The following is a 19204-nucleotide window of genomic DNA, read 5'->3' on the forward strand; positions in this document are numbered from 1 at the left end:
CACGTTCATGTGTTTGGGCCCGACCCATCCCAGAATGCACTCTGTTCCTACCTGGAAGGAGGAGTGAAATCGCCTCATGCGCTTTAGAGCAACTTAATGCAAGTGGATGGAGGAGAAATCCGGTGCCGTCTCTATTAATATATACTCTAAGGCCCTCATTTATCAACCGTGCGTACGCCAAAATATGGGTGTACGCCGAAATTACCGCAATTTTCGGCATTTACGATTTGCACCAACGTTTGATTTTGAACTTGAGCCAAGACAAAAACCACGTCTGGTCGGGAGCTGTCGTACGCTTTGTCCTCACCTGTTTTTCTGTCGTAGTACAGCGGAGCAGCATTGTTTGACCAGCTGAGAGGCTGTCACAGGCATCTAAACATATGTATTCACTCCTAAAATGTTTATATAAAACTGTATAGGTATATATGGGCTAAATACATATAAGATGTGTCTTTGTGTCATATGAAATTAGTAGGAGATTTCCAACTTTACAAGTAATTAAAATTGCGCAATTAAAAACAATGTTGCAAGTTAGATGCTTAAGCCATTTAAACAGTGTTTTGCATGAGCGCATACATGCGAGGATTTGGGCTGTCTGTGCTGAAATATTTCCATGACGGGACGTTGGAGAGTACTATAGGCTAGTGCAGCTGCGGAGAGTCCCAACGTGGGTAGCCTACTGTAGCCTAATCTACAGCAGGCCGATGTCTTTCTGGAGTTACGGTATGTGCAATCTCCTCCTCGTTTAATAAACCCGACGCGTCGCTCGAATGCCAAATGTACCGTGCCAGCACACGTGGGAACCGCATCGGAGATATAGGTAGGCTACCCAGCCAGCCCACCACCACCAGTGCCCAGCCACTGCAGCGACTGCGAGGCAATCTAAATAGTCTGTCGAACGTGCGGTGCATGGTCAGTTGGTCACGGTCACGGACGGACCACAGTGATAGAGAGACAGACAGACAGGACAGGAGGAGCACCTATGCAAAACAGCAGCGTGTGTGTGCCTATTTGTTATTTAATTCATGGTTCACAGGTTCAGGTTTTCGTTCACCAATATATCTTGTTGTATATTACATTAAAAAGACTTTAATAATTTAATATACAACTAACAACACACAGTGACAGTTGCTTGCAAATTGCGATATGTGCGTGCGTGCGTGCGGGGGGGTGATGCGGGCAGCAAGGGAAGCGAAGCGAGAGGAGAAACAGACAGCGTAGTCCTACAGCTTTATTTAATTCATGCAGGTTTATTTATTTAAGATACAACAAGTTGCTTGTGCGTGCGTGCGTCTGTGTGTGTGTGTGTATGGGAGGGGGCAGCAGAAACTTTTTTTCCCCTGTAACCATGGTTTCCAGGTCGTATTGCAGTTGTTCATGTCGCAAAACCGAGGGCGCGGCTAGATTTTATAGGGCGTGCCAGATTGATTTCAGCCGTCACATTTATCACTGCTAGGAATGAAATTAGGAAGGAACAGCTGTCTGCGATCACTTTGTAAATGCCGACCTGACGTGGGTGTACTACGAATCCTACACTCGAATTTGGGGCAGAATTTCCACTCGATTGATAAATGAGGGCCTAAGAGTTACACAAGGAAGTAAAGAAAGTCATCTTTGGTATGACTCTGCCAGGGATGGAACCCCTCCCCCCCACCTCCCGGTCTCATGGCAGACACTCTTAAACACATGACCACTGAGCTGGTTTACAGACACAAAGACTCGCACACCTGGATTCACACCTGGATTCACAGTGACACCTGGATTCACTTTCTGAATGCAAGCAGTTTCTCATCTTTCATAAGTCATAATAGAACTAGGCACCGTTTTTCATTTTTTGCCATTTCATACAACTTATTTAAATATGTATCATACCTGGATAATAATGCCCTTCTTCTTGTATTCAGCATCAAGCCCTCGTGAAAAGAAGTCCACAAATGCCTACAGAATAATACAAAGAAAGGTATGTTACAAAATCAAAACCAACACAAGGTTATAAATGTTGAATAGCAGTGGTATTGTAACATTTGTGTTTGCCAGTGATATGAAAAGAAAAGCATCTACAGTATGGCATTCTCAGTCATGAGCAGTGTTGATTTTGACAGCAAAATTTTGATTCGGTTTTAGTTCGTATTTATTACTGGTAGTTTAGTTTTTGTTTAGTTTTCGTCAGTGAAGAAAATCACACCCATGTGAAGTGAGGGGCGCTCTTATCATCTTTTCATTCTGGCCAATCACAATTTGCGTCCTCACTTTTCCAAAAAAATGTAGTCGCCAGATATTTTGTGTCATAGTTTTAGTCGCCGGTCAGAAGGTACTTGCCTTAGACGCAGAGTAGACGGTCAGCAGGGGGACAGGATACATGCCGCTTCCAGATGACATGTTGAGGATGGCTCCCTTCTTCCTAAAAACAGCCAATGGAACAATCAGGTTGAATTCAGTCATCATTTACTGTCATAGCAACCCTTAGCCTGATTTATACTTGATAACGTGTCACTTGCCAAAAACCACTGATGCAAGGATAGCACAGTGTTTGTAGCTCCTTGTACATCCGTTCTTTTTGGCAAGTAACCCCACTGTGCAATGGAGTATAATGAGCTAATCTGTCAAGGTACTACGTAGTCGTAGGTAGATCAACGCAATCAATAAAATATATCATATCTTAATAACATCTGTAAGTTCTGAATAAATTACGAGCTAAATGTGTTAATGTAGCATCACAATAACTACTTCATCCATATTTTATCAGCTATTCAAAAAACATGAAAATTATAAAAATAAATTAACCCATTTTGGGGCGGGAACCCCTTTTGGTGTTAGCATTATGTTATGCTTTAGCTATTGAAAAATAGCAGATCTACAAGCTCATAGCGCGCTATGAGCTTGTAGGTCTGCTATTTTTGGAAAAAAACAAAGAACAACTGACATAGAAACATAGCTTTTTCAGAAAACTGTCAGGATGTAGAAGACATTTTTAGAATCTGATATCAGGTCAAAATGGGTTAATAATGCATCATTTTTAAAGCGAACATTTTTAACTCAAATCTTTGCTCTGGAGGTTATACTTTTTGAGATGGGGATCATTTTGGGGTCCTTGACATGAAAAGATGTATTAAAAACATCATGAATGAATGAAGGACACATAAAAACATCATGAATGAATGAAGGACACATAAAAACATCATGAATGAATGAAGGACACATAAAAACATCATGAATGAATGAAGGACACATACCTATCCACCATGCGGGGCAGGACGATACGAGTCATCTGGAAAAGGACAGAGAGAAACAGCATGAGAGACGTTAGCAGTACAGGAGTGTACATACTGTACATCAGGGTTCCCCAATTCATTTTCCTCAAGGGCCATATTTTGACTAGGGAACCAGGCTGGGGGCCGAGTCCGCACGCGCACAAAATTGGGTTTTTTATTTATTCATTAATGATTTCAAAGTTGTTCTCAACCAGTGGTCCGGGGACCACCAGTGGTCCTTGAGGGGGTGGCCAGTTTGACATGCATAGGCTACTGACCCCCATTTAATGCCATTTATATCTGGGACCACCCCCCCCCCCCCCCAAAAAAAAGAAGAAAAAAAACGTTTTTTTGCTGTACCGCAATGAGCAACAATGTAGCAGTACAGCAGGGGTTCTCAACCTGGGGGTCGCGACCCTAACCTGACTCCGCCAGATGGGGCAGCAGAGAGTACACTGGGTTCCCCCCTCCTGCTCCCATCTGGGAACTCTCAGGCAGACTCGATGCCCGGCCACAAAACGGCCTGGCCAATCAGCAGCAGCTATCCCGCCCGCCTCTAGCTGCGACCCCTCTGTTTTTTTTTTCTTTTTTGCAACTGAATGGCTGGAAAAATGGAAATTTAGAGTTTACATAGTACAGAATGAAAATACATCGCATGGATGCACCTGGGACGTATCCTCAGTGATGTATCCTGAGGTCATCACCTGGGACGTATCCTCAGTGATGTATCCTGAGGTCAACACCTGGGACGTATCCTCAGTGATGTATCCTGAGGTCATCACCTGGGACGTATCCTCAGTGATGTATCCTAAGGTCACCTGGGACGTAGCCTCAGTGATGTATCCCAAGGTCATCGGGGTTTCGGGTCTCGCGAACATCATACCCCTCACTCGGGTGACCCAGCCGGGGTGATCAAGTCCCGACTTACGTCCCAGTAGCTACCCTCGATCAGACCCACTAGGGAAAGACAGGGCCACACAATCCGTTGGAACCACTCCGGAACTACTATGCCGGGACTGAGAGTTACAATTCTGGCATGTGGAGGGACTAGGCTCTGTGGGTTGACTCCTGTCCGGGCCCCTCCTACATGGAGGGACTAGGCTCTGTGGGTTGCCTCCTGTCCGGGCCCCTCCTACGTCTCACCAGGTCCACTCCTGCTCTCACCAGGAGTACCGCGAGGACCTGTGCGTTGCACCAGACTCACAGCACCAGACACTTCATTCAGGAGTGGTGGATTCTTGAGCCTCAATGGTTCTGCAGACTCCACCGCTGGGCAACGGTAGCACTGCAGGCTCCAATTGCGGCTCGAATGGCCCTCCTAAAAGCCTCACCGAAGGTTTTTGGGGCGCTAACCCATACTGCTCCCCGGGTGCCATCTACATTCCGGCTGTCACCCGTCTCTCCGGTGGTCACCAGACTAAAAAATATTCTGAAAAAATGAACACTGCCTGGTGGACACCTGTGGACACCTGTGGACACCTGGTGGACACCTGTGAACACTGCCTGGTGGACACCTGTGAACACTGCCTGGTGGACACCTGTGAACACTGCCTGGTGGACACCTGTGAACACTGCCTGGTGGACACCTGGTGGACACCTGTGAACACTGCCTGGTGGACACCTGTGAACACTGCCTGGTGGACACCTGTGAACACTGCCTGGTGGACACATGTGGACACTGCCTGGTGGACACCTGTGAACACTGCCTGGTGGACACCTGTGATGAACACTGCCTGGTGGACACCTGTGATGAACACTGCCTGGTGGACACCTGTGATGAACACATTCCATGGTGGACACCTGTGATGAACACTGCCTGGTGGACACCTGTGAACACTGCCTGGTGGACACATGTGGACACTGCCTGGTGGACACCTGTGAACACTGCCTGGTGGACACCTGTGATGAACACTGCCTGGTGGACACCTGTGAACACTGCCTGGTGGACACCTGTGGACACTGCCTGGTGGACACCTGTGGACACTGCCTGGTGGACACCTGTGGACACTGCCTGGTGGACACTTGTGGACACTGCCTGGTGGACACCTGTGGACACTACCTGGTGGACACCTGTGAACACTGCCTGGTGGACACCTGTGGACACTGCCTGGTGGACGCCTGGTGGACACCGGTTAACACTGCCTGGTGGACACCTGTGGACACTACCTGGTGGACACCTGTGGACACTACCTGGTGGACACCTGTGAACACTGCCTGGTGGACACCTGTGGACACTACCTGGTGGACACCTGTGAACACTGCCTGGTGGACACCTGTGGACACTGCCTGGTGGAAACCTGGTGGACACCTGTTAATACTGCCTGGTGGACACCTGTGGACACTACCTGGTGGACACCTGTGGACACTACCTGGTGGACACCTGTGAACACTGCCTGGTGGACACCTGTGGACACTGCCTGGTGGACGCCTGGTGGACACCTGTTAACACTGCCTGGTGGACACCTGGTGGACACCTGTGGACACTGCCTGGTGGACACCTGTGAACACTGCCTGGTGGACACCTGTGGACACTGCCTGGTGGACACCTGTGATGAACACTGCCTGGTGGACACCTGTTAACACTGCCTGGTGGACACCTGTTAACACTGCCTGGTGGACACCTGTGGACACTACCTGGTGGACACCTGTGAGCACTGCCTGGTGGACACCTGTGGACACTGCCTGGTGGACGCCTGGTGGACACCTGTTAACACTGCCTGGTGGACACCTGGTGGACACCTGTGGACACTGCCTGGTGGACACCTGTGGACACTGCCTGGTGGACACCTGTGGACACTGCCTGGTGGACACCTGTGATGAACACTGCCTGGTGGACACCTGGTGGACACCTGTGAACACTGCCTGGTGGACACCTGTGATGAACACTGCCTGGTGGACACCTGTTAACACTGCCTGGTGGACACCTGTTAACACTGCCTGGTGGACACCTGTGGACACTGCCTGGTGGACGCCTGGTGGACACCTGTTAACACTGCCTGGACGCCTGGTGGACGCCTGGTGGACACCTGTTAACACTGCCTGGTGGACACCTGTGGACACTGCCTGGTGGACGCCTGGTGGACACCTGTTAACACTGCCTGGTGGACACCTGTTAACACTGCCTGGTGGACACTTGTGAACACTGCCTGGTGGACACCTGTGGACACTGCCTGGTGGACACCTGGTGGACAACTGTTAATACTGCCTGGTGGACACCTGTGGACACTACCTGGTGGACACCTGTGGACACTACCTGGTGGACACCTGTGAACACTGCCTGGTGGACACCTGTGGACACTGCCTGGTGGACACCTGGTGGACACCTGTTAATACTGCCTGGTGGACACCTGTGGACACTACCTGGTGGACACCTGTGGACACTACCTGGTGGACACCTGTGAACACTGCCTGGTGGACACCTGTGGACACTGCCTGGTGGACGCCTGGTGGACACCTGTTAACACTGCCTGGTGGACACCTGGTGGACACCTGTGGACACTGCCTGGTGGACACTGCCTGGTGGACACCTGTGGACACTGCCTGGTGGACACCTGTGATGAACACTGCCTGGTGGACACCTGGTGGACACCTGTGAACACTGCCTGGTGGACACCTGTGGACACTGCCTGGTGGACACCTGTGATGAACACTGCCTGGTGGACACCTGTTAACACTGCCTGGTGGACACCTGTTAACACTGCCTGGTGGACACCTGTGGACACTGCCTGGTGGACGCCTGGTGGACACCTGTTAACACTGCCTGGACACCTGTGGACACTGCCTGGTGGACGCCTGGTGGACACCTGTTAACACTGCCTGGTGGACACCTGTGGACACTGCCTGGTGGACGCCTGGTGGACACCTGTTAACACTGCCTGGTGGACACCTGTGGACACTGCCTGGTGGACACCTGTTAACACTGCCTGGTGGACACCTGTGAACACTGCCTGGTGGACACCTGTGGACACTGCCTGGTGGACACCTGGTGGACACCTGTTAATACTGCCTGGTGGACACCTGTGGACACTACCTGGTGGACACCTGTGGACACTACCTGGTGGACACCTGTGAACACTGCCTGGTGGACACCTGTGGACACTGCCTGGTGGACACCTGGTGGACACCTGTTAATACTGCCTGGTGGACACCTGTGGACACTACCTGGTGGACACCTGTGGACACTACCTGGTGGACACCTGTGAACACTGCCTGGTGGACACCTGTGGACACTGCCTGGTGGACGCCTGGTGGACACCTGTTAACACTGCCTGGTGGACACCTGGTGGACACCTGTGGACACTGCCTGGTGGACACCTGTGGACACTGCCTGGTGGACACCTGTGGACACTGCCTGGTGGACACCTGTGATGAACACTGCCTGGTGGACACCTGGTGGACACCTGTGAACACTGCCTGGTGGACACCTGTGGACACTGCCTGGTGGACACCTGTGATGAACACTGCCTGGTGGACACCTGTTAACACTGCCTGGTGGACACCTGTTAATACTGCCTGGTGGACACCTGTGGACACTGCCTGGTGGACACCTGTGGACACTGCCTGGTGGACACCTGTTAACACTGCCTGGTGGACACCTGTTAACACTGCCTGGTGGACACCTGTGGACACTGCCTGGTGGACACCTGTGAACACTGCCTGGTGGACACCTGTGGACACCTGGTGGACACCTGTGAACACTGCCTGGTGGACACCTGTGCTCCGAGAAGAACCTTTTCGAGTTCTCTCATTTTACTTCTCTCTCTCGCCCAAAATGTGTTGCTAGAACCATTGAAGTTGAAGCCTTCGGCCTGGTCAGAGCGCTCACCTGGCACACTGATGTGATGTTAACGTTGACCATGGTGTCGATGAACTGGAGAACAGAAACATAGATATTAACAGGAACCACATCACTTCTTAGACTGTGGTTATAGTGATATTAACAGGAACCACATCACTTCTTAGACTGTGGTTATAGAGATATTAACAGGAACCACATCACTTCTTAGACTGTGGTTAGTGATATTAACAGGAACCACATCACTTCTATATTAACAGGAACCACATCACTTCTATATTAACAGGAACCACATCACTTCTTAGACTGTGGTTATAGTGATATTAACAGGAACCACATCACTTCTTAGACTGTGGTTATAGTGATATTAACAGGAACCACATCACTTCTTAGACTGTGGTTATAGTGATATTAACAGGAACCACATCACTTCTTAGACTGTGGTTATAGTGATATTAACATGAACCACATCACTTCTTAGACTGTGGTTATAGAGATATTAACAGGAACCACATCACTTCTTAGACTGTGGTTATAGTGATATTAACAGGAACCACATCACTTCTTAGACTGTGGTTATAGAGATATTAACAGGAACCACATCACTTCTTAGACTGTGGTTATAGTGATATTAACAGGAACCACATCACTTCTTAGACTGTGGTTATAGTGATATTAACAGGAACCACATCACTTCTTAGACTGTGGTTATAGAGATATTAACAGGAACCACATCACTTCTTAGACTGTGGTTATAGTGATATTAACACTCCCAACGCGGATCGCGTATCAATACGTTATCAATTAATCAAACGTCGGGTGCGGATCACGTATCAATACGTTTCAATCACTTTTTTATAGAATACTTTCATTCATCTTTTTACCCACCCGGACAATGAAGAACCATCGCCCTATCATTGCTGCTTACTCCCGCTCACGTGATCAGAAAAAAAAACAAAAAACAAAAACCCCCCTCCCCTCCTGAAAACAGGAGGGCTGGCCGCTTTACGTGTAGAAGCCAGTTGAACGCTGAACGGAACGCTGCCTATTGCCTAAACACATATGCACCAGATCGGCATTGCAATGCATAACATCTGCAACACACATGGACAGATGCATGTTTCCTTCTTCATACTGTAGCGACCAAACGATCCCCGAGCCTACAATACTACGAGTATCGAGGGGCCGCCACGACAAGACAGTGTTCCGTTGGTGGATCACGTATCGCCATGCAGAGCCGTCATAATCGGAGATCGCTCAGACGTGTGATTGTAACGCTTTTTTATTCATTATAATTGTAGTGATAAGACCGCAATGAACGCGTCGGGGACGTAATCGACCCGGGTGTAATGTATAACGAACTTTTCCGCGACCTAAACCGTGGTGTTGTCATCTGTGGAAGTCATTTTTTCCTTCTCGTCGACATCACAGCCGGGTGACGCTTTTTTCCCCCTCCATCGCCCCCAAGCTGCATGCCCATAGCCTGGCTTGGCCAGCCTCATAGCGGGGATTCACTGAAGATTCTTCCCCGGAGGAAACATCAGTGAACCCTCGCTATGAGTCTGGCCGTGCCAGGCTAGCATGCCCAGGCATGTTCCCCTACACTAGCTTGAAAAACAAAATCAGCTGATGACAACGTCTCACCGTTATACTATAGTTCTGAACCGAACGGTGGAATGGGACTTTTTATAGCCGTACGGATCAAGACTTTTGCTGCCCAATGTGCCCATGACCCCCCCCCCCCAATGTTACTGCGATCAAAACAATGAAAGCAGTGAGATAGATTAGGCGAGGCGGCAATCATCATCAAAAAGAAAGCATAGTTATGAAGGTTTATAGTCAGACATTGACAGGCAGATATAACAATAAACACAATAAATATGCTATACATCCTATACATCGAATGAAAGCCCTGAATGTGTACTTTTACGAGGAAAAGCGTAAACATTGATCCCATGTACAGTTTGTCATAAATTGGATACTGGGTGGATGCACATTGCGCCCACCAGATATAACTGCAGAGAAGACATGGACCCGAACTCAATATTCACAAAATAAGGCCTATAGCGACATATAAATACTATATACCGTATGAAACAGAAGACTCTCTGCTTTCATAAGGAAAAAAATTGTACTGTAATAATAAAAAAATCACACCCCTGTGAAGTGAGCAGTGCAACTCTACTTCTCTACTTATTCACTACAGCTCGCTATATACGGACTGAGGCAGAAAGTCATGTAAACCTTTTATTTACAGTTTGGTCTGTAAACTTCTACTGTAATAATAAAAATCACACCCCTGTGAAGTGAGCGTTGCAACTGTTCTGTACTTATTCACTACAGCTCGCTATATACGGACTGAGACAGAAAGTCATGTAAACCTTTTATTTACAGTTTGGTCTGTAAACTTCTACTGTAATAATAAAAATCACACCCCTGTGAAGTGAGCGGTGCAACTGTTCTCTACAGTTGCACCGCGCAACTATAAAGAACAGTTGCACCGCTCACTTCACAGGGGTGTGATTTTTATTATTACAGTAGAAGTTTACAGACCAAACTGTAAATAAAAGGTTTACATGACTTTCTGTCTCAGTCCGTATATAGCGAGCTGTAGTGAATAAGTACAGAACAGTTGCAACGCTCACTTCACAGGGGTGTGATTTTTATTATTACAGTAGAAGTTTACAGACCAAACTGTAAATAAAAGGTTTACATGACTTTCTGCCTCAGTCCGTATATAGCGAGCTGTAGTGAATAAGTAGAGAAGTAGAGTTGCACTGCTCACTTCACAGGGGTGTGATTTTTTTATTATTACAGTACAATTTTTTTCCTTATGAAAGCAGAGAGTCTTCTGTTTCATACGGTATATAGTATTTATATGTCGCTATAGGCCTTATTTTGTGAATATTGAGGAGTTCACGTCCATGTCTTCTCTGAAGTTATCTGGTGGGCACAAGCTGCATTCAATAACCAATTACTGTCTAACTGTAGATGGGATCAATGTTTACTGTTTTCCTCGTAAAAGTACACATTCAGGGCTTTCATTCGGTGTATAGGATGTATAGGATATTTATTGGGTTCAATTTTATATCTGCCTGTCAATGTCTCTGACTTTAAACCATCCATAACTCTGCTCGCTGTTCAAGATAACCACTTCCAGGCAAATGCAGGTGTTGCAAAAAGGTCAATATCTCCAGAATGGAACATGGTAAAATCAAAATGTATTTTTTTAATTGAAGTGGACAAGTTCAGCTTTCTTTTGATGTAGGCGTGTGATTCTCGCTATAAGAGAACATTTTACTGTGGGCCCCCGAACAAGGCCTTTGTGCAATGTTAAACGGCAGCAACATCCAAATAGGCCTGTTGAGATCTTGCAGCAATCAAAGTGTTAACAGGAACCACATCACTTCTTAGACTGTGGTTATAGAGATATTAACAGGAACCACATCACTTCTTAGACTGTGGTTATAGTGATATTAACAGGAACCACATCACTTCTATATTAACAGGAACCACATCACTTCTTAGAATGTGGTTATAGTGATATTAACAGGAACCACATCACTTCTATATTAACAGGAACCACATCACTTCTATATTAACAGGAACCACATCACTTCTTAGACTGTGGTTATAGTGATATTAACAGGAACCACATCACTTCTTAGACTGTGGTTATAGTGTTATTAACAGGAACCACATCACTTCTTAGACTGTGGTTATAGTGATATTAACATGAACCACATCACTTCTTAGACTGTGGTTATAGTGATATTAACAGGAACCACATCACTTCTTAGACTGTGGTTATAGTGTTATTAACAGGAACCACATCACTTCTTAGACTGTGGTTATAGTGATATTAACATGAACCACATCACTTCTTAGACTGTGGTTATGGTGATATTAACAGGAACCACATCACTTCTTAGACTGTGGTTATAGTGTTATTAACAGGAACCACATCACTTCTTAGACTGTGGTTATAGTGATATTAACATGAACCACATCACTTCTTAGACTGTGGTTATAGTGATATTAACAGGAACCACATCACTTCTTAGACTGTGGTTATAGTGATATTAACATGAACCACATCACTTCTTAGACTGTGGTTATAGTGTTATTAACAGGAACCACATCACTTCTTAGACTGTGGTTATAGTGATATTAACATGAACCACATCACATCTTAGACTGTGGTTATAGTGATATTAACAGGAACCACATCACTTCTATATTAACAGGAACCACATCACATCTTAGACTGTGGTTATAGTGATATTAACAGGAACCACTTCTTAGACTGTGGTTATAGTGATATTAACAGGAACCACATCACTTCTTAGACTGTGGTTATAGTGATATTAACAGGAACCACTTCTTAGACTGTGGTTATAGTGATATTAAAGAGGCTTCTTCAACCAGAAAAACGTTGGTTTGTTGTATTTTGTTTTGGAGCTCTTCATTACAGCGATGACATAAATACACTATCCAACTTACGGTGTCTAGATTTGGGACTTCGAGGAAGAATTCAGGATAGGAATAGGAGATTCCAACATTGTTCACTGTTGACAAAAAAATAACTTATAGTATCATGACATTCAAAACACTAGATATAAACAGCTACCAAATTAACGATACACATAACATTTGGCATCAGGTGCCATTTCTCTGAGGCCAGGGTTATCAATGTCATTTTTTTATGTTTACCCAATTACTGAATGTCAATACTCCAGGTTTTCTTCAGAATATGTATGAAACGTATTTAGTACTAGTTTTTTCTCAAATGTTTAACCCATTTTGGGCGGGAACCCCTTTTGGTGTTTTAAACATTGTTATAATTTAGCTATTGAAAAATCGTGAAAATGTGGCGCAAATTTGGAATATATATATTTTCAGAACGAACGTTTTAAACTCAAATCTTTGCTTCTGGGGGGTTCCTGGAACAACATGTTTCCAGACGGGGTGACGAGGCCAATTACAGATAATTTTTGAGGTCCTCGACATGAAATATTGAGCATGAAACATGAGGTATTTCAGAAAAACTTTTTTTTAAAGATTTCGACGTCAGGCCTAAATGGGTTAATTTGCAAGGATCCCCAGAACTCTGAGTGTACAAATGGAACCAAATCGACCCGTAATATATGGTAAATGGTGCATTTATATAGCGCCTTTATCCAAGGCACTATACATAGATTGTGCATTACATTCACCCATTCATACACACATTCATACACCGATTGCTGTAGAAGCCATGCAAGGCACCAACCAGCACATCGGGAGCAATTTGGGGTTCAGCGTCTTGCCCAAGGACACTTCGACATGTAGACAGGAGGAGCCGGGATTCGAACCGCCGACCCATGGATCATTGGACGACCTGCTCTACCTCCTGAGCCACAGCCGCCCGCAATGGTCCATTTGGTTCCATTTGTAGAGTTACAGACCACTTATGGTCATTCAGGACTAGCCCTTTATGTGTTTCTGGTAATATCCACCCATTTTGCATTTCTTTTGTAAAAAAATTTTTTTTACAAAAGATGTCCACCATACAAGCCAGCATGGCCAGAAAAATGCCATCCCATTCTGGGCGGGAACCCCTTTTGGTGTTTTAACTAAGCATTATGTTATACTTTAGCTATTGCAAAATAGCAGATCTACAAGCTCCAAGCTTGTAGGTCTGCTATTTTTGAAAAATCGTGAAAATGCGGCACAAATCTTTGAATATATATTCTTTCAGAATACTTTTTTTTTATTTCGACGTCAGGCCTACTGTAAATGGGTTAAAGTGTAACTAGTGCCTAGTGTCATCTTGTTCTCCAGCTCCTCACTAGTGTCATCTTGTTCTCCGAGCTCCTCACTCACTAACTAGTGCCTAGTGTCATCTTGTTCTCCGAGCTCCTCACTAGTGTCATCTTGTTCTCCGAGCTCCTCACTCACTAACTAGGGCCTAGTGTCATCTTGTTCTCCAGCTCCTCACTCACTAACTAGGGCCTAGTGTCATCTTGTTCTCCAGCTCCTCACTCACTAACTAGGGCCTAGTGTCATCTTGTTCTCCAGCTCCTCACTCACTAACTAGGGCCTAGTGTCATCTTGTTCTCCAGCTCCTCACTCACTAACTAGGGCCTAGTGTCATCTTGTTCTCCGAGCTCCTCACTCACTAACTAGGGCCTAGTGTCATCTTGTTCTCCAGCTCCTCACTCACTAACTAGGGCCTAGTGTCATCTTGTTCTCCAGCTCCTCACTCACTAACTAGGGCCTAGTGTCATCTTGTTCTCCAGCTCCTCACTCACTAACTAGGGCCTAGTGTCATCTTGTTCTCCAGCTCCTCACTCACTAACTAGGGCCTAGTGTCATCTTGTTCTCCAGCTCCTCACTCAACTGTAACTAGTGCCTAGTGTCATCTTGTTCTCCAGCTCCTCACTCACTAACTAGGGCCTAGTGTCATCTTGTTCTCCAGCTCCTCACTCACTAACTAGGGCCTAGTGTCATCTTGTTCTCCAGCTCCTCACTCACTAACTAGTGCCTAGTGTCATCTTGTTCTCCGAGCTCCTCACTCACTAACTAGTGCCTAGTGTCATCTTGTTCTCCAGCTCCTCACTCACTAACTAGGGCCTAGTGTCATCTTGTTCTCCAGCTCCTCACTCACTAACTAGGGCCTAGTGTCATCTTGTTCTCCAGCTCCTCACTCACTAACTAGTGCCTAGTGTCATCTTGTTCTCCGAGCTCCTCACTCACTAACTAGTGCCTAGTGTCATCTTGTTCTCCAGCTCCTCACTCACTAACTAGGGCCTAGTGTCATCTTGTTCTCCGAGCTCCTCACTCACTAACTAGGGCCTAGTGTCATCTTGTTCTCCGAGCTCCTCACTCACTAACTAGGGCCTAGTGTCATCTTGTTCTCCGAGCTCCTCACTCACTAACTAGGGCCTAGTGTCATCTTGTTCTCCGAGCTCCTCACTCACTAACTAGGGCCTAGTGTCATCTTGTTCTCCGAGCTCCTCACTCACTAACTAGGGCCTAGTGTCATCTTGTTCTCCGAGCTCCTCACTCACTAACTAGGGCCTAGTGTCATCTTGTTCTCCAGCTCCTCACTCAACTGAACCGATCACTCACTCCCTCCCTTAGTAATAGGGAGATTCTTAAGACCACATGGTCGGTTGAACCAAACCCTACACTGATACTGACCCAGCACACCAAACCCTACACTGATACTGACCCAGCACACCAAACCCTACACTGATACTGACCCAGCACACCAAACCCCACAGCGATACTGACCCAGCACACCAAACCCCACAGCGATACTGACCCAGCACACCAAACCCTACACTGATACTGACCCAGCACACCAAACCCTACACTGATACTGACCCAGCACACCAAACCCTACACTGATACTGACCCAGCACACCAAACCCTACACTGATACTGACCCAGCACACCAAACCCTACACTGATACTGACCCAGCACACCAAACCCTACACTGATACTGACCCAGCACACCAAACCCTACACTGATACTGACCCAGCACACCAAACCCTACACTGATACTGACCCAGCACACCAAACCCTACACTGATACTGACCCAGCACACCAAACCCTACACTGATACTGACCCAGCACACCAAACCCTACACTGATACTGACCCAGCACACCAAACCCTACACTGATACTGACCCAGCACACCAAACCCCACAGCGATACTGACCCAGCACACCAAACCCCACAGCGATACTGACCCAGCACACCGATCTCATCCAAACCCTACAGCGATACTGACCCAGCACACCCCGATCTCATCCAAACCCTACAGCGATACTGACCCAGCACACCGATCTCATCCAAACCCTACAGCGATACTGACCCAGCACACCGATCTCATCCAAACCCTACAGCGATACTGACCCAGCACACCGATCTCCAGCCCTGCAAGGCCCGCTTCGATGTCGGAGTAGATGTTTACCGCGCTGAAGTCTGCCGCGATGGTTTTGGTCTCAACACCACATTTGCTCTCTGAAGGGGGACATAAGAAAAGAGGTGATAAGTTGAGGAAAAAGTTGAGACAAAGGAAGAGATAAAGGTTATTTAGACAGATGCTAGGTTTCTGGACGGGAACCCCTTTTTAACTAAGCATTATGTTGTACTTTAGCTATTGAAAAATAGCAGATCTACAAGCTCGTAGCGCACCACTCGGTGGCGCGCTATGAGCTTGTAGATCTGCTATTTTTTTTAAATCGTGAAAATGCGGCACAAATCTTTGAATATATATATCTTTCAGAGCGAACGTTCTTTTAATTTTGACGTTAGGCCTAAATGGGTTAATTGCCTACATGCTATCCGTTTCAATATACAGATTATTATTGTGATAGTATATTGTGGCGTAGGGTGATAGTATATTGTGGCGTAGGGTGATAGTATATTGTGGCGTAGGGTTAGTATGACTGACACAGTGATAGTATATTGTGGCGTAGGGTTAGTATGACTGACACAGTGATAGTATATTGTGGCGTAGGGTTAGTATGACTGACACAGTGATAGTATATTGTGGCGTAGGGTTAGTATGACTGACACAGTGATAGTATATTGTGGCGTAGGGTTAGTATGACTGACACAGTGATAGTATATTGTGGCGTAGGGTTAGTATGACTGACACAGTGATAGTATATTGTGGCGTAGGGTTAGTATGACTGACACAGTGATAGTATATTGTGGCGTAGGGTGATAGTATATTGTGGCGTAGGGTTAGTATGACTGACACAGTGATAGTATATTGTGGCGTAGGGTTAGTATGACTGACACAGTGATAGTATATTGTGGCGTAGGGTTAGTATGACTGACACAGTGATAGTATATTGTGGCGTAGGGTTAGTATGACTGACACAGTGATAGTATATTGTGGCGTAGGGTGATAGTATATTGTGGCGTAGGGTTAGTATGACTGACACAGTGATAGTATATTGTGGCGTAGGGTTAGTATGACTGACACAGTGATAGTATATTGTGGCGTAGGGTTAGTATGACTGACACAGTGATAGTATATTGTGGCGTAGGGTTAGTATGACTGACACAGTGATAGTATATTGTGGCGTAGGGTTAGTATGACTGACACAGTGATAGTATATTGTGGCGTAGGGTGATAGTATATTGTGGCGTAGGGTTAGTATGACTTGACACAGTGATAGTATATTGTGGCGTAGGGTTAGTATGACTTGACACAGTGATAGTATATTGTGGCGTAGGGTTAGTATGACTGACACAGTGATAGTATATTGTGGCGTAGGGTTAGTATGACTGACACAGTGATAGTATATTGTGGCGTAGGGTTAGTATGACTGACACAGTGATAGTATATTGTGGCGTAGGGTTAGTATGACTGACAGTGATAGTATATTGTGGCGTAGGGTGATAGTATATTGTGGCGTAGGGTTAGTATGACTTGACACAGTGATAGTATATTGTGGCGTAGGGTTAGTATGACTGACACAGTGATAGTATATTGTGGCGTAGGGTTAGTATGACTGACACAGTGATAGTATATTGTGGCGTAGGGTTAGTATGACTGACAGTGATAGTATATTGTGGCGTAGGGTTAGTATGACTGACACAGTGATAGTATATTGTGGCGTAGGGTGATAGTATATTGTGGCGTAGGGTTAGTATGACTTGACACAGTGATAGTATATTGTGGCGTAGGGTTAGTATGACTGACACAGTGATAGTATATTGTGGCGTAGGGTTAGTATGACTGACACAGTGATAGTATATTGTGGCGTAGGGTTAGTATGACTGACACAACCGGTTAATTTCGACCAGAGGGACAAGTCGGCCCGGTTTGGATCTCAGGTTATTGGTTCTGGGCAGCCAGCTCCGAGCTACCCAGTTCTGGGCAGCCAGCTCCGAGCTACCCAGTTCTGGGCAGCCAGCTCCGAGCTACCCAGTTCTGGGCAGCCAGCTCCGAGCTACCCAGTTCTGGGCAGCCAGCTCAGAGCTACCCAGCAGGTTATCGGTTCTGGGCAGCCAGCTCAGAGCTACCCAGCAACTTGGTGCTCCACAACAATTACTGATTTACTTACCAAAATTAAAAAGCTATTTAAAAGTAGAGTATTAAATAGATATAAAACATTATCATAAGATCATTATTACTATTATTATTATTATCATAAGATCATTATTAACACTATTAAACATTAACATAAGATTAGTCTAAAATGACTAAGTTCTAAAAAATGCCTTATTTATTTCTGTTTCCTTTGTATTATGTTTCTTTTCTTTGTATACATTTTGTATTTTGTTTCTTTTCTTAAAGGCTAGGCAAAATAAGCTTGGGCTTCAGCCTAGACCTTTTCGCTGCTACCCCTTTGTAAAAAAAACTTAAATGCAAATGATGAAACTTACCATGTAAATGTAAAGCACCGAAATAAACTATTCATTCATTCATTTACAAGCCAACAACGAGATGCATGGTGAACGATTCTGAGCTTTTAGATCTGATGATCTTTAGGAGGAAACCTAACCGTTGGCCCAAACTAACAGGTTATACTCACTGAGTTACCTGGTTATTATCGCCCAAGCCCTGCCCTAGTAATAATGGTAAGTCTGCTGCAATTGGAGCATTATATAAAATATAAAATGAAGACACTTCCAGACTGTATCCAAGGGTTGTTCACAATGAGAGAGAGCTGTTAATGTATGTTTAAACAAAAAAAAGTAAGGATCAATGTGAGAAGTAGTTGTATAACGATAAAGGGTGTGAAGCTGTAGAATAGATGTGATGATGAACTGAAAGACTGTGGAGCTAAAAAACAACAACTAATAAACTAAACTAAACTAACATCGCTCGGACTAGAATCAATTTATTTCCACACCTTTAAGAACAGATATACAGGTGTAATATTACCAGTATAAGGTGGGAGAGTAGGGTGGAATGCTGGGTGTAGCGCACGTGCACACACACACACACACACACACACACACACACACACACACACTCACCAATGGACTTGGACACGTCATCCAGCTTGTCCTGAGAGCGACTGATCAGTACAATGGAAAAACCCCTGCGAGCCAGCTGCAATAACACACACACACCACCAGGAGGAGACACAACACAGAATATGGTTTACTAGACTCCAGACTAGAGCATCTACTTGTAAA

The 19204-nt window shown here is 45.8% G+C and overlaps 1 protein-coding gene across 1 annotated transcript in view; it reads right to left on the reverse strand.

The window, feature by feature from the left end:
* Positions 1-1872: 1872 nt before the first annotated feature.
* The window catches only part of LOC306918974 (very-long-chain 3-oxoacyl-CoA reductase-B-like), a gene marked incomplete at its 3' end in the record, with an annotated part of 61892 nt that continues 44560 nt past the window's right edge, over positions 1873-19204 (reverse strand). The window contains exons 3-9 of the mRNA XM_079531812.1: positions 19043-19118; positions 15956-16063; positions 12550-12614; positions 8077-8121; positions 3234-3268; positions 2320-2401; positions 1873-1938 (exon numbers count right to left, since the gene is read on the reverse strand). Of these exons, the coding sequence (XP_079387938.1) occupies positions 1873-1938; positions 2320-2401; positions 3234-3268; positions 8077-8121; positions 12550-12614; positions 15956-16063; positions 19043-19118 (477 nt within the window). The remainder of the gene's footprint in view (positions 1939-2319; positions 2402-3233; positions 3269-8076; positions 8122-12549; positions 12615-15955; positions 16064-19042; positions 19119-19204) is intronic.

Source organism: Electrona antarctica, assembly GCF_951216825.1.
Source record: "Electrona antarctica genome assembly, contig: scaffold_304, whole genome shotgun sequence".
NCBI lineage: Eukaryota > Metazoa > Chordata > Actinopteri > Myctophiformes > Myctophidae > Electrona > Electrona antarctica.